The following is a 19,330-nucleotide window of genomic DNA, read 5'->3' as shown; positions in this document are numbered from 1 at the left end:
TTGCAGAATAACACTTCCAGAGGCAACCCTGCACCCTTGTAGTGGTTACTTCCCATTCCCTCCTCCCAGCCTCCAGGAATAATAAGCCTGCTTTGAGGAGATCTGCCTGCTGGGGACATATCATGTAAATGGAATCATGTAACATGGGGCCTTTTGGGTCTGGCTTTTTCACTCAGCATCATTTTCAAGGATCACTCATGGCGTAGCCTGGGTCAGTGCCACATTCCTTTTTGTGGCTGAATAATACTCTGTTGTGTGGACATACCACATTTTGTTTATCTAGTCATCAACTGATAGAATTCAGATGGTTTCTAGCTTCTGGCTAGCATAAACAGTGCTGCTACGAACATTCACGTGCAAGTTTCTGTTGGAACACCTGCTTTCAGTTCTTCGAAGTATTTATCTAAGAACAGGGTTGCTGTAAATGTATTTGTAAATCCTTCTCGGCTATGGTTGCACCCCAGATGGAGTTTACAAAGCAACTTTTCCATCTCACAGGAGTGACATAAATTTGCAAAATCAGCTAATTTTAAGGAATCATATAGTTACGAGCTGCATTAACTGGACAAGCTTTGAAGATGGCCACTGTAGACCAAGAAACCAGTAAATAAGACCCACAAAGTACTTCTCAATAGGGAAGGCAAAGAATGCCTCAAGGAAATGAGAAACTAAGGTTTTCGGGAGCTGTCCCAAACCTACTTCCTTGGCATTTCTGAGGTCAAGGACCGGGATGAGCATTTGTTCACAGTTCCTCAGATAATTCTGATGCACGCCATTGGTTGAGCACTCAAGGAACTGGAAGCAGTTCGACTTTGTTACTTGAGGCTCATCAGCCAAGGCCAAAAGCTAAATACCTACTTGCACCTCAAGTCCAACACAGAGCAAAAGTGACCCCCCCCCACATGTCACCACTAAACAGTTTACAGCTGAAAATGCCCAGGGGCCGCTCTGGTCTACCCAGACTTCTCTAGAAGCCTCTTCACTCTTCTCAAAAAAAGTAAAAAATGCTTGAAGAAACCTCTCTCCACTCCTGACGTGTCTTTATTCAGAATCCCACCTCATAGGATTTTTAGAAGTTAAAGTACATTGATTTGAATATCATAAACCTAAGGCAATCATGGAAGATATTCTTGAATTCTGTGAGGAATAACACTGACGTAAGCAGCTGGCATATGCCTACAGCGTATTCGGATGCACTCACACCTTCTAGTGGGGGAGAAACCATTAATCTCCTTCATAAAATATATATGCTTTTGAGACAACAATATGAACAAATGCTCCATACTTAAGCAATTTTGGAAGATTGGCTTTTTAATCAGCTTTTAAAACAATTATAAGAACACTTGCCAATACAACCAGTTACTTTATTGTGCTTCTAAATCTTAAAAGAAACTGTTCATGCTGACCAGGCAAGAAGCTTTATGAAATGTTGGGAGTAGGTCAATTTGAGAGAAAAGACACTTGTCAACAATTTTTATCCATATTTTTTCAGGGTTTTTTTTTTCCTTAAAGAACTCTACAAATTGAAATATCTGGGTTGAACCTCTTAAGGCACCCCCAAAATCACATCAATATATAAATAAATACCAAAGACCAAGTGAGGTCTTGGTGGCGGGGGTATGTATAAAGTTTCTCATCTTGTCTCACCCCTAATTCTAGGAAAGCCTACTGCTTAGCCATCTGGGTCCACAAGTTGGATATCTGCATCCTAAAACCCTGGAGACACCAAAATAAAGATACAGCCTCACTTCCCATGACAGGAGTCACTGAGCCTTGCCCAACTGAAAATGCTCCCGTATATTTTAAGGGGTCGTGACAATGGGAGGACAGTGGTACACTGTAACAAGACAAGAGTGGAATCTTATATGGGGTTGTTATGTCAGTTGTGAAAGGGGTATTTGCTTATTAGTCTCCGGTAAACACCAGGCCTTCACCCAGATATGGAGGTATCATTAATAATCCTCCCAGGCAGGAAAGTTTAAGGATTCAGAGGAAGAGAGAGAACTTATGCCAACAAGACAGTCAAATTGCTGATTTGATGCTGATGAACAAGTTTATTTAACTAGCTTTTGTATTTCTCCTCAAAGTTTTAGCACCAATGCAATTAGTCGAACAACCAGGTACTCTTCAGGATCCAATCTGCTTTGCTCAGGCTGGGTTTTGGTATGAAATCATTAACATACAACCAACCCCTTGACCACAATGGCATCAGGCAAGGCTTATATTCTCCCTGCCTTACAGGATGCACATGTTCTGTTTCAGGAGGTAGCACTACCAAAGTACACAAAAAGATGCTCAATGTCATTAGCCATCAGGGAAATGTAAATTAAAAACCACAATGAGACAGCACTTCATACATACTAGGATGCCCACGACTAAAAAAGACAGACAATAACAAGTGCTGTCAAGGATATGGAGAAATCGGAGTCCTCACAACGGCTGCTGGGAATATAAAATGGTGTAGCTGCTTTGGAAAATTGTCTGGCAATTGCTCCAAATGTTAAACGTGGAGTCACCATGGGATCCAGCAATTCCACTCCTAGGCACCTGAACACACCCATGTCCACCTAAAAAGTTGTGTAAGAATGTCCACAGAGGGATTACCCATAATAGTCAACACAGGGAAACAATCCAAATGTCCATCAACAGATGAACAGACACACAGAATGTCTTATATCCACGCAGTGGAATAGTATTTGGTCACAAAAAGGAGCGAAGTGCAGATCCATGCTACAGCATGGCTGAACCCTGAGATACCATGCTACGTAAAGCAGGCCAGTCACAAAGAAGACCACCTAGTATGCAATTCCATTAACATGAAATTTACAAAACAGACAAATCCATAAAAGCAAAAAATAAAACAGTGGTTGCCAGAGGCTAGGGGGGAAAAGAGAGAATGCGGATTGACGGCTGATAGGCACAGGGGTTCTTTGGGGGGTGAGAATGTCCTGAAATTAAATATTAGTGATAGCTAAACACTCTTGTGAGTACACTAAGATCAGCTGACTTTAAATGGGTGAACTGTGTGATGTGGAAATTACATCTCTCACTAAAGTGTGTGTGTGTGTGTGTGTGTATATTATATATATATATATACTTCATATATATATGGAGGGGAGGGGACAGGCAGGGAGAGGAAGTGAGGAGATAACACCCGAGGTGCCCTTCTGGCCTCAATCAAATCACCCATCGCACTCACCATTCGCAGGTTTTGAGTTGTTCTCGTTTCTACTGCTCTGAGGATCTCTCTAAATCTCCCGACGCCTCTTGTCAAGTTCCTGCGTGCACACAGAATTTGACAGGGTTTCCATCTGGCGTGCATTAATATTAAATATTTTATACACATATTTCAATGCATTTTGCCTACATAAAAGCTGTTGGCTAGATTTTAAGCAAACAATTAGTCTGCATATGCCTGTCCATCTTTGTTCGACTCTGAAAAATTTGGCCTGGTCTTTTGTGCTCCCACAATCAAATTTTCTCAGAGAGAAAAAAAAAAATCAGTTCTGAGGCAAAAAGGAAAAAAAAAAAAAAGAATGAATGAATGAATGAGTGGAAGGAAGGAAGAAAAAATATGGAAAATATCTTGTAAAGTTTATCTTCGACCTCACAAGGGTTCCATAGTTTTCCTGCTTTCCTGATGATGCTAAATCTCTTTTCACTTAAAAGGTGGGTGGCAAGAGGGTTATAGGAATAGCGACATGGCACTAAATGCGGTGTGGTATAGGGTTCCTATAACTCGCCATCTTTATGGGCAGGACAAAGAGAACAGGTATGAAAACTGAGGGGCTCAACCAAGCAATCACTCTGCATCTTTGAAACATGAGTCACTGTCTCCAAAAGCCACCGAGCTGACCCTCCTCCTCCCAAATCTGCATCAACAAGAAGCAAATGGCCAAAGGCCCCTTCTGAGAGAGATCGAATGCATGAGAACTAGAAGATTGAGCTTCCCCACGAGGATCAGAACACATCTCATCTCACCACCCACACCTCACCAGGTCACGTTTGGTGACACTTTGCACTAAAGGACAGATCATTCTATAGCGACATCCTGGTCACTATATCCAGGCCCCCACTTGTCCTCCCTGAAAGCCGTGCCCAGCCTGTTCAGCCAAGAAGGCTTCCTAGCCAGGCCCTTTACATTGAGCGCTCCACCACCTATGACATAACTCGGTGATATTTATAACTTGCTCATTAGGACACATCTCATCTTTCCAAAAAGCCGCAGAACAGGTCAGCCGGTGCAGACCTGTCAGCCAGCCTCTGCGGGCTGTGGCAGATGCTCTAGGTATTTGGCTCTCTTCTTGGATGACATTTTAAATCGTGCAAAGCTATTTAATCAAATTGAATATGGGCTCTGCATGCTGCAGGCCCTCACAAGGGCTATTAATTTGTATCTTATACCTACCCATCATCCTAGGACTCTCATTCACAAGAACAGCAGCCCCGGAACTTTAAGACAATAGTTTATTGGCATGAGTACATAAACTCCCGGATTCCTATCACCCACACATATCAGATGGTATCAGATCAGAAGCTTCAGGGTGGCATAAAAAAGAGACGCTAGTGCTCAGGACTCCAAGCAGTGCTGAAGGAACTCTAACAGAGACATGAATGAAAATCAGGTAATGGGCCCCAGGATATGCAATCTAGTCTGCTTTCCCCTTCGTTTGTTTTTATGGGATCCGTGTTCACAGGCAACAAAGTACATTTGCTTTGGACTGAAGCTCAGTGCTCTTAAGTAACAGGGGGAAGCAAACAGCTATAACTAACCAGGGATGGGCATGGACACAGCGTTCGAATTTTTTGCCCCAGAATCTCAGACTAAGCTCCTACTGCGTGCACAAGGGAGAGCAGTTGGACTGTGTGACATAAGGGCGGGGCTGAGGGGACGTAATTGGAGACCCATGCTCACAGGGCTGTTTTCCCAGGGTGGCAAGGAGCTCTGAAAAGGCAGCATCGAATCTATATACGATAAGCCAGGGCACCCTCCAAGATAGGAACTGGGCATTGGGACCGTCTCTCTTCGCCTTCCTGACAGAATGAGATACTTATCCAGTTAGAGAAGCACCGAATTTTCTAGCTAGCCGCAAGACAACCCAATCTAGTCCACTGTGACACAGAAGCGAAATGGCTTGCTCAGCTTCACGAACCCAGTGAGAGAGTGAGCTGGAAGCTTTCTATTAGATTCTATCACCTTCCTGGGCAAAAGAAATATCAGCTGTAAGACAGAGGAGGAGCCGCTCTGGAAGGAAAGAACAAAAATACCAAGAGGAGAGCTCAGGCCTGCGGTCTTTATCATATATATGCAAATTACTTCATATATACATAATGCAAATTTTACACGTCCCGGTGATCACGGCTGATGAGATACTCCCAGGAAGTGGCTCAAAATCGGAAAGAAAATCCGATGGCGCAGGCGAAGCAGTCTGGTGACCGAGGTACTGCCCCGGGACCGCCGCCTTGAGGGAGGGAGGGAGGGAGGGAGGGAGGCTGGAGAGATTGGATTCTCCCGCGCGGGCCCGACGCCCCCTGCTGGAGGCCTGGGGGAAGTGCCCGGGACGTGGGGGGGGCTGCCTCTGGGGGCCTACTCCCAACGCAGGTAGCCTGGCCTTCAAGCAAATATAGTTTCTTTCAACTGTTCCCTGATTATTTCTGGAGAGAGCCTAGGATTCGGAATCAAATTCTCCCTCCGGCTCGGGAAGGTCCTGCTTGTAAACAAAGAATCCACAGTAACCCCCCAAAGACCTGACACCCCACTCAGCAAACGAATGCAGGCCCCCTCAAGGACAACCACGGATGGGTCTGACAGCAAGGAAGGAGGAGAAGGATTTTAAATATCAGAAGGGGAAGAAAGTTTCCCAAATGCAAAAAGTGTCTCATTCTCAGCGGCAACTCCTGCACCATTCAAACATTTTGTTTAATCTTATAATTTTATTCAACCAATCATTTCCACTATGACAGCCGGGGGAAAAGTTTTTTTTTTTTTTAAGCTAGATGGATAATGGTGATAGAAAGGAACAAGAAGGGTAAATTAACTTAAAAGAAATATATTCAAAGTGCTATGAAAGACTCCTATTTTGAGGGAAATAAAAGCCACATGATTGCTTTCATGTCTCTGAACTTTTAGTTTATTCTTTAAATGTTGAGCTCATTACATATCCAGAATGAACTGTCGCTTAAAAACTCCACTCAAAAATGAAGACAAGGGAGCCAAGGACTTTCCCTGGTCCTGAGGGTTTCCATAGACCCTTCGCATTAGGTCATTTATTCCATTTCAATATCCTTGACTGAGAGCGCGATGATGTCAGAATTCATTACGGCAAACTATTCTCAAAACGAGTGTTCCTGCCAGCTTCTGAGCAGCGGGCACTTTGGCAAGCTGTCAGAACTTGGGGTTCACCTCCCGCATCCTGCTTGGGTAAGCTTCCCGAGCCGAGTGTGTTTCCCTCCACGTGGAACAGTTCCCAACAGCTCAGCTATTACCAGGGAGAAAGGGCCTGCACGTCCCTTGAGCACCAGCTGCCGGTCCAGTCCATGAGCAACCACGACCCTGCTTGCACTTGCCAACAGCACTGTCTGTCCCCGACCCTGCAGGGGGACCCTGGGCCACTCCCACCACCTTGCTCGCATTCAAACCCTGGTAACCCATTGCCCTGTCCGGACAAGAAAGCCCACCCACTTTTCACGGGGACACATGCTACTCCTGGTGACCTACTTGCATTTTTTTCCCACCTCCTTTTTCTACCTGGTTTCATCCTCCTCCTCATTCCTTCCAGGTCTCATCTACTGGCCCTGAGGACATGGGGGTGGGGGTGGGGGATGGACTCGCTAGTGCTTGGCTTCCCTCTTGACCCCGTGGGCCCCATGGCAGCACTTCTGTAAGCTGGTCTCTGAAATCTGCACTCTCATGTACAAGCCCATGGCAGCGCCTGCCCTGTTGGCTGTGCCTCTGTGCCACCAAACCAAGGGGGAGCTCTCTGGGGAAGGAAGTCAGGCCTCTAAAATCAAAACCAAAATGGAAAACCAGGGCTGGGAGAAACTCGGAGACTTTGAGAAACATTTCACCTCGTGATGGGCGGCCACTCAACAGCAAGCTCAATACACTTTTTTTGTTGTTGTTATTTCTCCTTTCATTTCTTGAGACTAAGTGGAGGAGAGACAACTCTTCTCCTTAACACAGGCTTCCAAATTATTTTCTGACCTTGGAGTGTGGCTCAGGCCACCAAAGCACTTCAATTCCATAGCAACTGTCACTGTCATGCAAACTCAAAGTTCTGGGGCAAATAGAATACTTTTTTATGCTGTTTAGTCAAACTCCTGGATAGTAAGGACAAGGTATTTTTGTCCTTCTCTGTGATCAACTACAGAACAAGTCGACACTCATAGATCTCTCAGCGACTAGAAATAGTGGCTCTTCCCAGGTCCTTTCTTACCAAGTGGCACCCCTGAAGCTCTTAAGCAGCAGGTCATGTCAACAGTGACTAAGTACTATTGTACATTGGGTTCCAGGCTCATCCCTGGGGACACACTGGTGAGCAAGGGACATCATCCATCCCTGGGGACACACTGGTGAGCAAGGGACACCATCCAACCTCAGGGAGTCGAGAGGCCTCCACATCCCCCATAAGAACGCAGGTACCATGTTTGCTTGTTGACATACACCAAACCCCTCAAACAGAGCCTGGCATACAGCAAGTGCTCAGTAAGTACTTTTTGAATGAATTTCAGATCGACTGTGAGTAGGAGACACCAAGACCACAAGGGGGGATACATTTTCTTCCTGTTCCTTGTCCCCTTTTTTCTTACTGCACTGGATTGGCAGGCAGCCCAGCAAAGCACCCTCTTAAACAGAATATGTCCCATACGCCGTTGGTGGCCTTGCAGCATGGGTGTCTGTGGCAGCACTGACATACATGTCTGGACCGAGTGACGCAGCTGGGCATGCCTGGCCTGACAGCTTTCAGAGGACTGCATGGATAAGAAAGATTTTTGAGGACCTCTTTAGAAAGCGTCCAGACATTTCTGGGCAGCTTTCCTGCCCATGTGCCTTTACATATGCCCCTCTGTCAGAAGTGGCCTCGGAACCCTTAGTTACCCTTCCAGGCCCAGATCTAAGGCCACCATTGGGAGCTATTTCCCCAGCTTCCTGTTTCCTGGGTGCTCCCAACAAGCATGCACACATTTTGGGCACAGAGAGCACTCAACACACTGATTTTCATTCTCATTTACATCTATTGGCCCACCAAACTGTGATCATCTTAGAAGCAACAGTCCTCTTTGTCCCAACTGCTACCCAGAGCCAACCAGGCACCCAAGTGACACGTAGGGAGCTGAGTGCCCTCAAAAGAAAGCAAAGGCTTAGAGCCATCTTTATTCTGAAATCTCTTTCCCCAGCTCCTTGTTAAGAAGCATTTTCTCAACCACGAACGGGACGACACTTCTGACATCATAAGATACAGCCCACTAGTCTGTGAGACGTTGTCAACACAACCCCAGAAAAAAACGGAAATAAACCATGTTGCTCTAGGGCACTTTCTCTCAGTTCTCGGGCTTGAGAATTGCTGCCTCTTCATTTCTATAATCTTAGCATCACCTATTTGGAAAAAGCCTGAAATCAAAACCAGATATCCAGGTCTGGAAAGCGGGAGGAGGAAAAGACATCGTTCACAGTCCCAAAGGGCACTTCTGGCCAGCTGTCAGGGAGCTGTTTTTCCCAGAATGGACTCCAGCTTCTCCCTCTGTCACGCACCCTTCGCCTCATATCCAATAACATGCATTTGTGAAGACAGATGGCCGGCCGCAGTCAGAGGCCAGGGATCAAACCCACAACCTTGGCCTCGTTAGCAGAGGACTCTGTCCCATCACCGGAGCAAGCCAGCTGCCGCCTAGATATGGTGACGGGGGATGTGACAACCATCCACGCTGGGATGTGAACAAGCAGGCCAAGCTTCCGGAAGTCTCATTTCAAACCTAATGAGAGTTGTACTAGGCTTAACAACATTTTTTTTGACTACCTCAGCAACTGAGGCTTCCCTGGGACAAAAGCAGAGTAGACTAGGTGCTTTGGTCAGCTGGTTAGACAGCAGGCAGCATGCTGAGCAGCCACCGGGTACCAGGCGGCATCTGGGCAGCCGAGGTACAAGTCCAACAGGGCAGAAAGAGCTATCTTGTTGGGGCAGGGACATGCAGACAGGTCCTTCCAGTGTGTCATGCTTGAGGCCCAAGATGCAAGCTAGACCCCGAGAGAGAGCAACCCCACCTCCCTCAACAACCTGCTCCTTGACATTTGCCCAGGGCCCCAGCCCCGCTCTCTGAGGAAACAGAGAGTATGGACAGGCCTGCCTCCTCTTGTGTTCTTCCTCCCTGACTTTTCAGAATGGGTCAGAGGATGTTGATCCTCCTTACAACAGCATACACTGAGTGCCTACTATGTACCAGGAAAGGGCCCAGGGGCACAATTGTGAGCCAGCCAATAAACATGCATCCTCACAAGCCATACTGCAACTACGCTCAACTTCACCCCAGAAGCCAAACGGTGTTCACCACCAGGCTGGGCCCCTCAACTTAATAACACTTGTACCAAACAAACTGGAACTTGTCTAACATGGAAGGCCTGGAAAGTAGCCATAGATGAAGCCATGTACTTGTCTATATCCCTACACTTGGAGAGACAAAATAGAATATGGTCCCTGGAGCCAGATGGTAAGGGCTCAAATCCCAGCTTTACACTCACTAGCTGACCTGGGGCCAGGGCCTATGCCTCAGCTTCCTCAACCATAAAGTGGTGATAACCAATGTGCCTCCCCACTCATTTATTGGTTCTAAGAATTACACGAGTTAATACACACAGTAAGTGCTTTTAAGAGTTCCCCATTATTACCACTATTATCCTCAAGACTCTGCCATTGCTCTGAACAGTTTTGGAATTCCAGAATCTACCTTCCAATCAATTTATAGAACAAGAAAGTCTGTTTTACTGCTTTGGTGACATTTAATTTTGGCAAGGAAAAAAAAAAAGGTATTCCCTAGTATGATTCGTTCATTTACTTTGTTATTTACTGAGAGCTTGCCATGTCCTCAAAGACAAAGGTAGCAGCCAACATCATGTGAAGCTGACGGGAGCTCTTTCTCTGGGGCCTTGTGGTTACTCCCCCAGGAAATGAGGGAGACATCTCCTCAGAGTGCCCACAGGGAGGAGTGCAGAGTCTCCAGCGATGGCCAGAGGGAGGGGCAAATGCAACACTGAAAAGTTGAGGACCTGAGGGTGTTGAAGTAAATCCTTCTGGTTTCATCACGGTTTAACAGAGCCAACTGCCAGAGACTGTTCTGGAACCAATCAACAAGGGCCAGGCCAATACTAAAAAATGTTACTGGGTGGCTGAGCCACTAAAGGTAGTTTAGTGGCTACCTTTAGTGGCTCTAAGTGGTGAGGTGGGGGTGGAACTACTAAAGTCTCACAAGGATATAATACAGAGCTGACCAGAGAAAAGTTCGGCACTGACAATAACCGACTTCTGCTGAGACAAGCGTTTGCCCAACTTTCCTCCCAAGCTGGCAGACATCACGTTTAGCGTGAGGGGGACAGGAGTGGTTGGAGTTCCAACATGACCTGCTTCCTAGGAAGGGACACAACCACATACAACACTGATGAGCACTGGGCCAACTTAATATACATTTTATATGTCGACAAAGAGGGCAAAAAGACAATCTCAGACGTAGAGACACTGCTAACAATATGACCTCAAACACTGATCAACATTGAGCAGCAAAGCCACATAGATGAAAGGACTTTTGACCTCCTGTTCATCCCATTGGTTGTGCTCTGGAGAGAGGAAAAGGCACGAGCGACTTTGAGGGGAGGACAGTCCTTCCAAACATACCACAGGGCTAGAGCCTGAGCGTTAAGTACAAGGGTCAGCGGGCAACGTCCACTTCCCTTTCAATTAGCAGAAACACAACTGCATTTCCAAAATAACATCTGGGGACAAGGAAGAAAAAAACCCAAAGGACCAGTTGAAAAAAAAGAAAAAGAAAGACCTTTAAAGGTACAGGGGTCACTGGACCAAATGCCTGTAGGAGCCAAGCAGGCAGCGACGTGGGCAGGAGGGGCAGCAGCTCTAGGGGGGCGGTGCCCAGGCCTCTGGTGTGCCTGAGGTATCTGGTTCAAAACCAGGCAGATGCACCCAGTAGAGGGGAGGAGGGGCTTGGCCATCAAATGGGCAGATAAAAGCCTCCAGTATTTTTCTCGGGGGACTAAAGCATCACAGTCTTGCTCGGCTTGAGGCAGCACAGGTGCTGTTTGGGATTCTCATTCAGTCTCGTGAGTCATGCCAGACAATTTGCTTGGGCCTGGGAGAGGCTAGTCAGTTGGGGGCAGAAAAAAAGGGCAAAGGTTGAGAGTGATCATGAGAATGGGAGGAGGAAAGGAGAATGGAATGTGAGACATCTAGAACCAGAGGGAAGGGAAAACAGTGCCAGATGCGAGGCATGTGTAAGAAGGAGCAAAACCTAGGCAATCGGGCTTCGCCCTGCTGTGCCTGTTTCCTCACCGAGAAAATGGGACCATCCCCGCCCTCAATGCCCCAGTAAGATGACCCCTGTAAAGCTCCTGGCCCTCTGTTCAGAATCACGTCAACCTTCCCAGTCCCCAAACCTCCACTGCCTCCCCCACCTGACCCTCTACGCCACGTGTAAACATCCACTGGGCAAAAGCCAAAAGCAGCCACTGGTATGTTTGAGTACCTCTGGTTTATCAGAAAATGCTGCAAAATCAGAACTAGGTTCGATCATATGCTATGTCCAAATCTCCTTCTCAACCCACAAGCATTTATTTGGCACCTTTTGTAGTTTTCTATGTGGGGAAACAAAGGCTCAGAAGATTAGGTAACATGTCCATGGTCAGCATCCAGCCCACAGGCAGAAGAGCTGGTATCTGAACTCAGGGTAGACACTGAAGATGAACAACTGGAAACTGTGACTCCTTTCCGTGACACAAAGACAAAGTCGGGAGAGAAGTCAGAAAGGCTGGGAGCAGCCAGACCCAGATCAAGTGTCCACCTGGACACGCTTGTTTCCAAAGAAGGGATGGGATTCAAGGCCCCTCCCATGGGGGTGGGTGACACAGGGACAGCAGGGAAGCTCTGTGAATGGTCTGAGCAGACCCAGAACTCTGGGTAAGACGGTGTTGGACAAAGAGAATTAACAGTGAAAACAGGATGACAATATAGAAATGGGCCTGTCCACTGTCATTAGGACATGCTTATAAAGCAAATTCTTCCATCCGGGAGCACCCGCTGTAGCTGGCCCTTCCCAGTCAGGATTCGCAACCAACCACCCCAGATGGTGAGCTCAACAGTGCCCTTGGGCCACCTATCGGAAAAGAGCTCCACCAAGCACAGGAGCAGGAGAAGAGTGATCTAGGAGGAGCATATTTAATTTGCTCGAGGGAATAAGATGTTTTCAAGCCCCTCGAGGCTGTTCAGAAAAGCTGGCATTTGTCAATAAACCACTGGCAAGATTATTTCTTATGTATTTATTTATTTATTAAAAGATTTATTTATTTGAGAGCTACAAAGATAGCAACAGAGAGAGAGAGAGAGAGAGAGAGAGAGAGAACATGGGCAGAGGGAGAGGGAGAAGCAGACTCTGCTGAGCAGGGAACCCAACATGGGCCTGGATCCCAGGACCCCGGGATCGTGACCTGAGCTAGAGGTAGGCGCTTAAATGACGGATACCCCCAGGAGACCCAGACAAGACAATTTATACACATTTCACTCCCTAATCAAGAAAGCACCCCCTCCCTGCCTCGCCCCAGACACTTTTGGCTCCTTCAGGACAGAGACTGGGTCCTCACATGCTCCAAGAAGAACAAGACCCAGCTGCACACTGTGAGGATAATACGAGGTAACAGTAAATGTGAGTGAATGTGAGCTCCACCATCACCATCTCCTGAGGCAACAGTAACCACTAACCGATTCCATGCCATCCCCCCAACCCATTATTCCAGATGGCTCTCTCACCAACTTAGTGAGGCACACAGGGTTTCATTTTCTTCTACTAACAGGGCGGGAAACAGAATGCCTGAGCCAGAAAGGAAGAGGCCTGCCCAGCAGCTCCATGAGGGAGCAGCCTCTGGATTCCCAGCACCCGGATCCTATCTGTCAGGCAGTGTTCTATCTCAGCTTTGACTGCCCGCCCTCCCCCCTCCTTTTTCAACCTTTTTATTGTGTAAAATATAGACACAGAAAGCCACGTAAAAGAAAGCTGTGGCCTGGGGAATTCTTACCATGCAAACACCCTGTATTTACCACGCGGGCTAAAAACAAACCATCTCCCATCCCAATCACCCCATCCCGATGAACAGGCTCCCCTCTCTACCCAAAAGTAACTGCTATTCTGGCTTTTGGAATAATCGCCTCATTCCATTTCCTTATGGCTTAATCACTAGTCTACACGTGTAGACTAGAGTTTAGTCTTGGCCACTTTTTCCCCTTACTCAAGGAGTCTTTAAAATCTCTTCATCTGCAGGTGCTTTTTCTAGCTCTTTCTGTTCTCTACAATTTATCTGTTAAAGAATCTAACCTGTTTGACCTGTAAGTTTCCCCTTGGCCAGAAAACTGCACAGCTTCATATATTCTTCTGTTCTCTGTGTTTCTTTCACTTGGCAGCTGGATTGCAAGGCTTGACCAGTCCAGGATCTGTCCCTTTTGCTCAAGACTTTGCCAGTGGTGGGTTCTTCTTTCAGGAGCCACATCAAGTCTGGCTGTCACTTTTTTTCTTTTTTTGGTGTTAGCAGCCCTTGATGCTCAATGGTTAGATACATGAATTCACTGGGAGTTGCAAAATGGTGATATTATGATCCTCTCACAGTATTTTCATTCATTAGCTGGAAAAATCATATGGGAAGGTGACTCCTTTCATCTAATATTTGGTTTTCCAGTTCTCTTTATTTACTTTGTTAGACACTAATTTAGAGCTCATGAATTTAAACATATTTGATGAGGCTATTGCAACTTTCATCATTCTTGAAATTCAAATTGTCCCATATTTGGCCTGAATTCTTTTAACATGATCCTAGAAATCTTTTGAGCTTCCTTGCTATCTGGTATGGAAAGATGTTCCAAGCTCATCCTATTCATTTCTTATTCTAGAACTGGAATGAGGTTTCTTTTATTGGTAAATGATACTTCAAGATCAGTCGGGCACTGGGATGTTCACTGCACCTGGGTCAGTCACTGAGATGGACCTCTCTCTCTTTATCACATGCACACATGTGTTTATGTGTATATACACACGTGTACATGTGTACATATGCACACATATACAATACCACATGATTTCAATCATTTCCAATATTTCCAATTTAATCACCTGAATTCAGGACTGATCGTTTGTTTTTGACTTCTCCTATCTTAAATCTATTTTGCCTTTCTCCCACACCAAGATTCCTGGCTCTCAAGGACACAGTGGATAACAGACCATTCCATAAGTATTCATTTGCTTTATTCCATGTCACACAAAAGTGGTTCAAAACTGTAATGCCAATAATACTATCATCATTTTGATTACTGAAATGTTAAAAACTTATTCTCTGCATGTGTTATTAGCATTCTCCTTGCATTTTGAAATGTATGATACTACTCTGTTATGAGACACACAAAAAACAGAAAACCATGACCCATCAACAGAGAAAAGAGCAATCAATATAAACTCACTCAGAATAGGCCCACATGTTAGATTTAGCAAAGACTTCAAAGAAGCTATTATAAGTACGATCAAAGGGCAGCCCTGGTGGCACAGCGGTTTAGCGCCGCCTGCAGTCCAGGGTGTGATCCTGGAGACCCAGGATCGAGTCCCACATCGGGCTCCCTACGTGGAGCCTGCTTCTCCCTCTGCCTGTGTCTCTGTTCTCTCTCTCTCTCTCTCTCTCTCTCTCTGTCTCTCATGAATGAATAAATAAAATCTTAAAAAAAAAGAAATGAAGGCAAATAAAGATGTTCCCAGATACAAAAAACGTGAGAGAATTCATAGCTAGCAGACATGCCCAATACGAAATCTTAAAGGAAGTCCATCAGACTGCAAGGAAATGACAACAGAGGGTAATCTGAATCCATAGGAAAAAATTATTTAAGAACACTAGAAATGTAAATATGTGGGTAAATAAAAAATATTGTATAAATACATTTTTAAATCATTTTGAACTTCTATAAAAATAAGATTGTTACAAGGGAATAATTATTTTTCCACATTGTTCTGTTTATATCATATAGAGACACTAATAGCACAAAGAAGGGATGAAGCTATATTAAAGTTGTATATTTTACTAAAAGAAGTCAGTATGAACCTGAAGTACAGTGATAATTTAAGATGTACATGATAATTCAGAGAAACCACTGTAATTTTTTAAAATACAGCTATAAAAATCAACAGAAGAATTAAAATGTAATATTAAAAAGTATTTATTTAATACAAAAGAAGGTGATAGAGAGGAACAAAGAATTTAAAAAGATGCCAGACATACAGAAAACAGCAAGATGGCAGACAAAACTCTAACCATATCAACAGTTATGTTAAATGTAAATGGACTAGACACTCCAATTAAAAGGCAAATATTTTTATACTGAATAAAAACAGCAATAACCGACTATAAGCTATCTACAAGAAATATCTGAGAGAGGTACATTACTCCAAAGACACAAAGAGTCTGTGTCTAAAAATATCCCTCTATAAACAGCAACAAGATAGCTAGTGTGGTTATGTTAATATCATGTAAGATGGTCCTTAAGTGATGAAACATTACTAGAGATAAAGAAGCATTTATGAAGAACCTACAGCTAACATCTTATGTTACAGTGAAACCCCAAATGTTTTCTTCTTAAGAAGATGTCTGCTCTTACCACCTCTCTTCAACGTTACCACCTTTCGTCAGTGCAATAAGGTAATAAATGGAAATAAAAGACCTATAGTTTGGAAATGAGAAGTAAAACTTTTTATTCACTGATGACATGATCCCATATATAAAAATTCTAAGTAATCTATTTAAAAATTACGCTAATTAATTAGTTTGGCAAGGTTGCAATATATAATATTGATATACAAAATCAACAGCACATCTTATATGACAGCAGAGTAATCTGAAAGTGACATTAAGAAAATAATTCCATTCACAAGAGCATGGAAATTAGTAAAATACTTAGGACAAACTTAACAAAAAATGTAAAACTTGCACAATAAAAACTATAAAACATTTCTGAGAGAAATTAAAGAAAATCTAAATAAATGGAGAGGTACTGGATTAGAAGATTCACTATCATTTATGTGGCAATTCTCCCTAAATTGATCTAGAGATTCAATGCCAACCTTATCAAAATCCTGGCAGGCTTTTTGTGTAGAGATTGACAAGCTGATTCTAAATTGTATATGGAAATGTCAAGGACTGAGAGTAGCCAAAATAATTTTGAAAAAGAACAAAGTGCAGAACTTACACTATCTAATTTCAAAACTTGCTGTAAAGCTACATATTAAAGACAGCATGGTATTGGCCTGAAGATAGACATATAAATCAATGAAACAATACAGAGACTCCAGAAATAAACCTTTAAATTTAGGTTCTGTTAACTAATTTTTTTACTGAAGTGTCAAAGCAATTTAGTGGGAAAAGAGACTTCAACAAATGTGGTCAGACAACTGAATACCTAGAAGCAAAAAAATTTACCTAGACCCTTACCTCACACCATACACAAATATCAAAAAAACAGATAATAGACCTACATATAAAAAGCTAAAACCATAACATTTCTTGAATAAAACAGAGGAGAAAATCTTCGTGATCTTAGATTAGGCAAAATTTTCGTAGACATGATAACAAAAGGATGAACCATTAAAAAAAAAACTGATAAACTGGACTTCATCAAAATCAACTTTTCCTCCTTTAGTGACATCATTTAAAAAATGAATACATGCCCCAGACAGGCAGAAAATATTTGCAAATTATATAACTGATTAAAAAAACTTGTATCCAAAATATATAAAGAACTCCTACAACTTGATAATAAGACAATCCAACAGAAAACAGGTCAAAAAATTTGGATAGATGTTTCACCACAGAAGATAGAAGAAGAGCTAAGAAGCAAACAGAAACTGCTGAACCTTATTAATCATTAGAAAAATGGCAAATTCAAATCACAATGACCATTACAAACCCACAAGACTGGCTTTGATATAAAAACTGGCAATCCCGAGTGTCGAAGAGAATGGAAAGAAGCTGGAATGCTCACACATTACTGGCAGGAATGTAAAATGGCACAACCACTTTGGAAAACAGCTTGTCAGTTTTCTTAAAAAGTTACACATAAACAATCATATGACCCATCAATTCCACTCCTGTGAATCTATCCAAGGGAAATGAAAACATGTGTCTACAGAAAGATTTGCACATGAAGGTTCATAGCCACATTACTCATAATAGCTAAAAAGTGCAAACAACCCAAATGTTCATCAATTGGTAAATGAGTCAACAAAAAACAGCATATCCACGCAATGAAATAGCTATTTAGCAATAAAAAGGAATGACCTCCTGAGATATGCTGCAATGTGGGTGAACATCAAAACCATGCTAAGTGAAAGAGGCAGGACACAAAGGACCACATACACTAGGGTTCCATTTATGTGAGATTTGTAGGAAAGGCAAACCAAGAGAGACAGATAATAGTTCAGTGGTTGCCTGGGCTACAGAGTGGGAGTGGGAACAGACAAATAGGCAGGTACCCTTTTTAAGGTGATGGAAACATTCTAAAGCTGAAGTGTGATGATCACACCACTGTCAAGACTTACTAAGAACAATTGAACTGGGGTGCCTGGGTGGCTCAGTGGTTGAGTGTCTGCCTTCGGCTTAGGTCATGATCCAGAGGTCCTGGGATGGAGTTCCGCATCAGGCTCCCCCCAGGGAGCCTGCTTCTCCCTGTCTGTGTCTCTGCCTCCCTTATGAATAAATAAGTAATCTTAACAACAACAACAACTGAAGTGTGTATTTACAACAGGTGAATTTTTGATATATCTATTAAACCTGAATGAAGCTGCTAAAAAATATAGCAGCTTGCTTTATGATCCTTCCTGGCTACCTCCCCCCACCCCACCCACATTTACATCTACCTTTTTGTTCTTTTGTCTCTTGGGTCACTTCTCTGTCAATTTCTATTCATGCTCCCCAGTTTCCCCTCACTGTGGGGCACAGTCCCAGCAAAGAGCCTCGTGGTCCATTTCCAAGTCTTCAGAGGGGCCAGGCTGCTCCAGCCCATTGGATCTTAGTTGGCTAATCCTAGTTGGCCAGACAAGCTGTCCAGTAAATACATGTTGGCTCTTCCAGGGTCTCTGGTTCTCAGGCCCATGAGAGGCCCCACTGCTTCCTTCTGCTTTCTCCCACCCAAATGCAGGTAACATGCCAGGCCATTGCTGTCCAGAAGTCTGTCACATGAACATCAGCTTGTACTTTGGAGTTCCTGAGTATACCTTGTCAGCTAGCCCTATTGTCAATGCTGGCCATGGGCTTTGGTTTTGCTACCTGGTTAGTCTTTTATGTGGATATATGAGAAGATTCAAAAACCATCCTGCTACTACTGTCATCATGCTCCCAGATTTCTCAGCTGCCAAGTCTTACCTTTCCCTCTAGGGAATGGACAAATCCTTCTCTCTGTGGGCGGACCAGACCTTGGTATAAGTGCTTACTACATGCCAGACACTATCAAGCACACTATGATTATTAACTCACTTAACCCACCTAATAACACTGTGATGTAGGTACTATTACTATCCCCAGTTTATGAAAGGGGACACTGAAGCACTGACAGGTTAAGTAACTTGCCAAGGTCATAGTGCAAGCAAATGTCTCTTATAAAATCTAGAGTCTGCACTGTTTAACCACTAGACAATGCTGCCTCTAACGAACATATAAAGTTTCTGGCCTGAAAGATCTAGCATTCACCCATGACTCACATCCTTGTCCCCCTCAGTCCTCTCTAAGATGGGAAATTGTACCCCTCCTTCAAGGACCAAGTTCAAGTGTCAATTTTTCTAGGAAACTGGATGAACTCACATCAGCAGGTGGCTCCTTCTTCCTCCTCTCTCTTTTCTCTGGCCCATCCCTTTATGATAGTGCTTTTTCACCAGGTGTTATAATGATCTGCTGACATCTGTGTCTTCTTCATGAGCTCAGAGAACATTTTTTATTCATCTCATATCACAGAGCTTACCCTAGTGACTGGCGCCCAGCAGGCTCTCAATAAACATGCATGGAACTGAGTGGGCAATAGTTGGTTCTTTTAAAAACTAG

At 44.0% G+C, this 19,330-nt stretch overlaps 1 protein-coding gene across 7 annotated transcripts in view; it reads right to left on the bottom strand.

Annotated features, from left to right (window-relative positions):
• The window catches only part of TTC7B (tetratricopeptide repeat domain 7B), a 250,179-nt gene that overhangs the window by 135,317 nt on the left and 95,532 nt on the right, over positions 1–19,330 (bottom strand). For 6 of the 7 annotated variants that reach the window (XM_055303621.1, XM_055303622.1, XM_055303623.1 and 3 more), the window contains exon 6: positions 3,200–3,278. The exons of the other annotated variant lie outside the window; for it this stretch is intronic. In XM_055303621.1, coding sequence (XP_055159596.1) covers positions 3,200–3,278 — 79 coding nt within the window. The remainder of the gene's footprint in view (positions 1–3,199; positions 3,279–19,330) is intronic. 7 annotated transcript variants of the gene reach the window in all.

This window comes from Nyctereutes procyonoides, unplaced genomic scaffold, assembly GCF_905146905.1.
Source record: "Nyctereutes procyonoides isolate TBG_1078 unplaced genomic scaffold, NYPRO_anot_genome, whole genome shotgun sequence".
Lineage (NCBI taxonomy): Eukaryota > Metazoa > Chordata > Mammalia > Carnivora > Canidae > Nyctereutes > Nyctereutes procyonoides.
The sequence above is the reverse complement of the archived record's forward strand: the minus strand, read 5'-3'. Positions and strand labels throughout refer to the sequence as shown.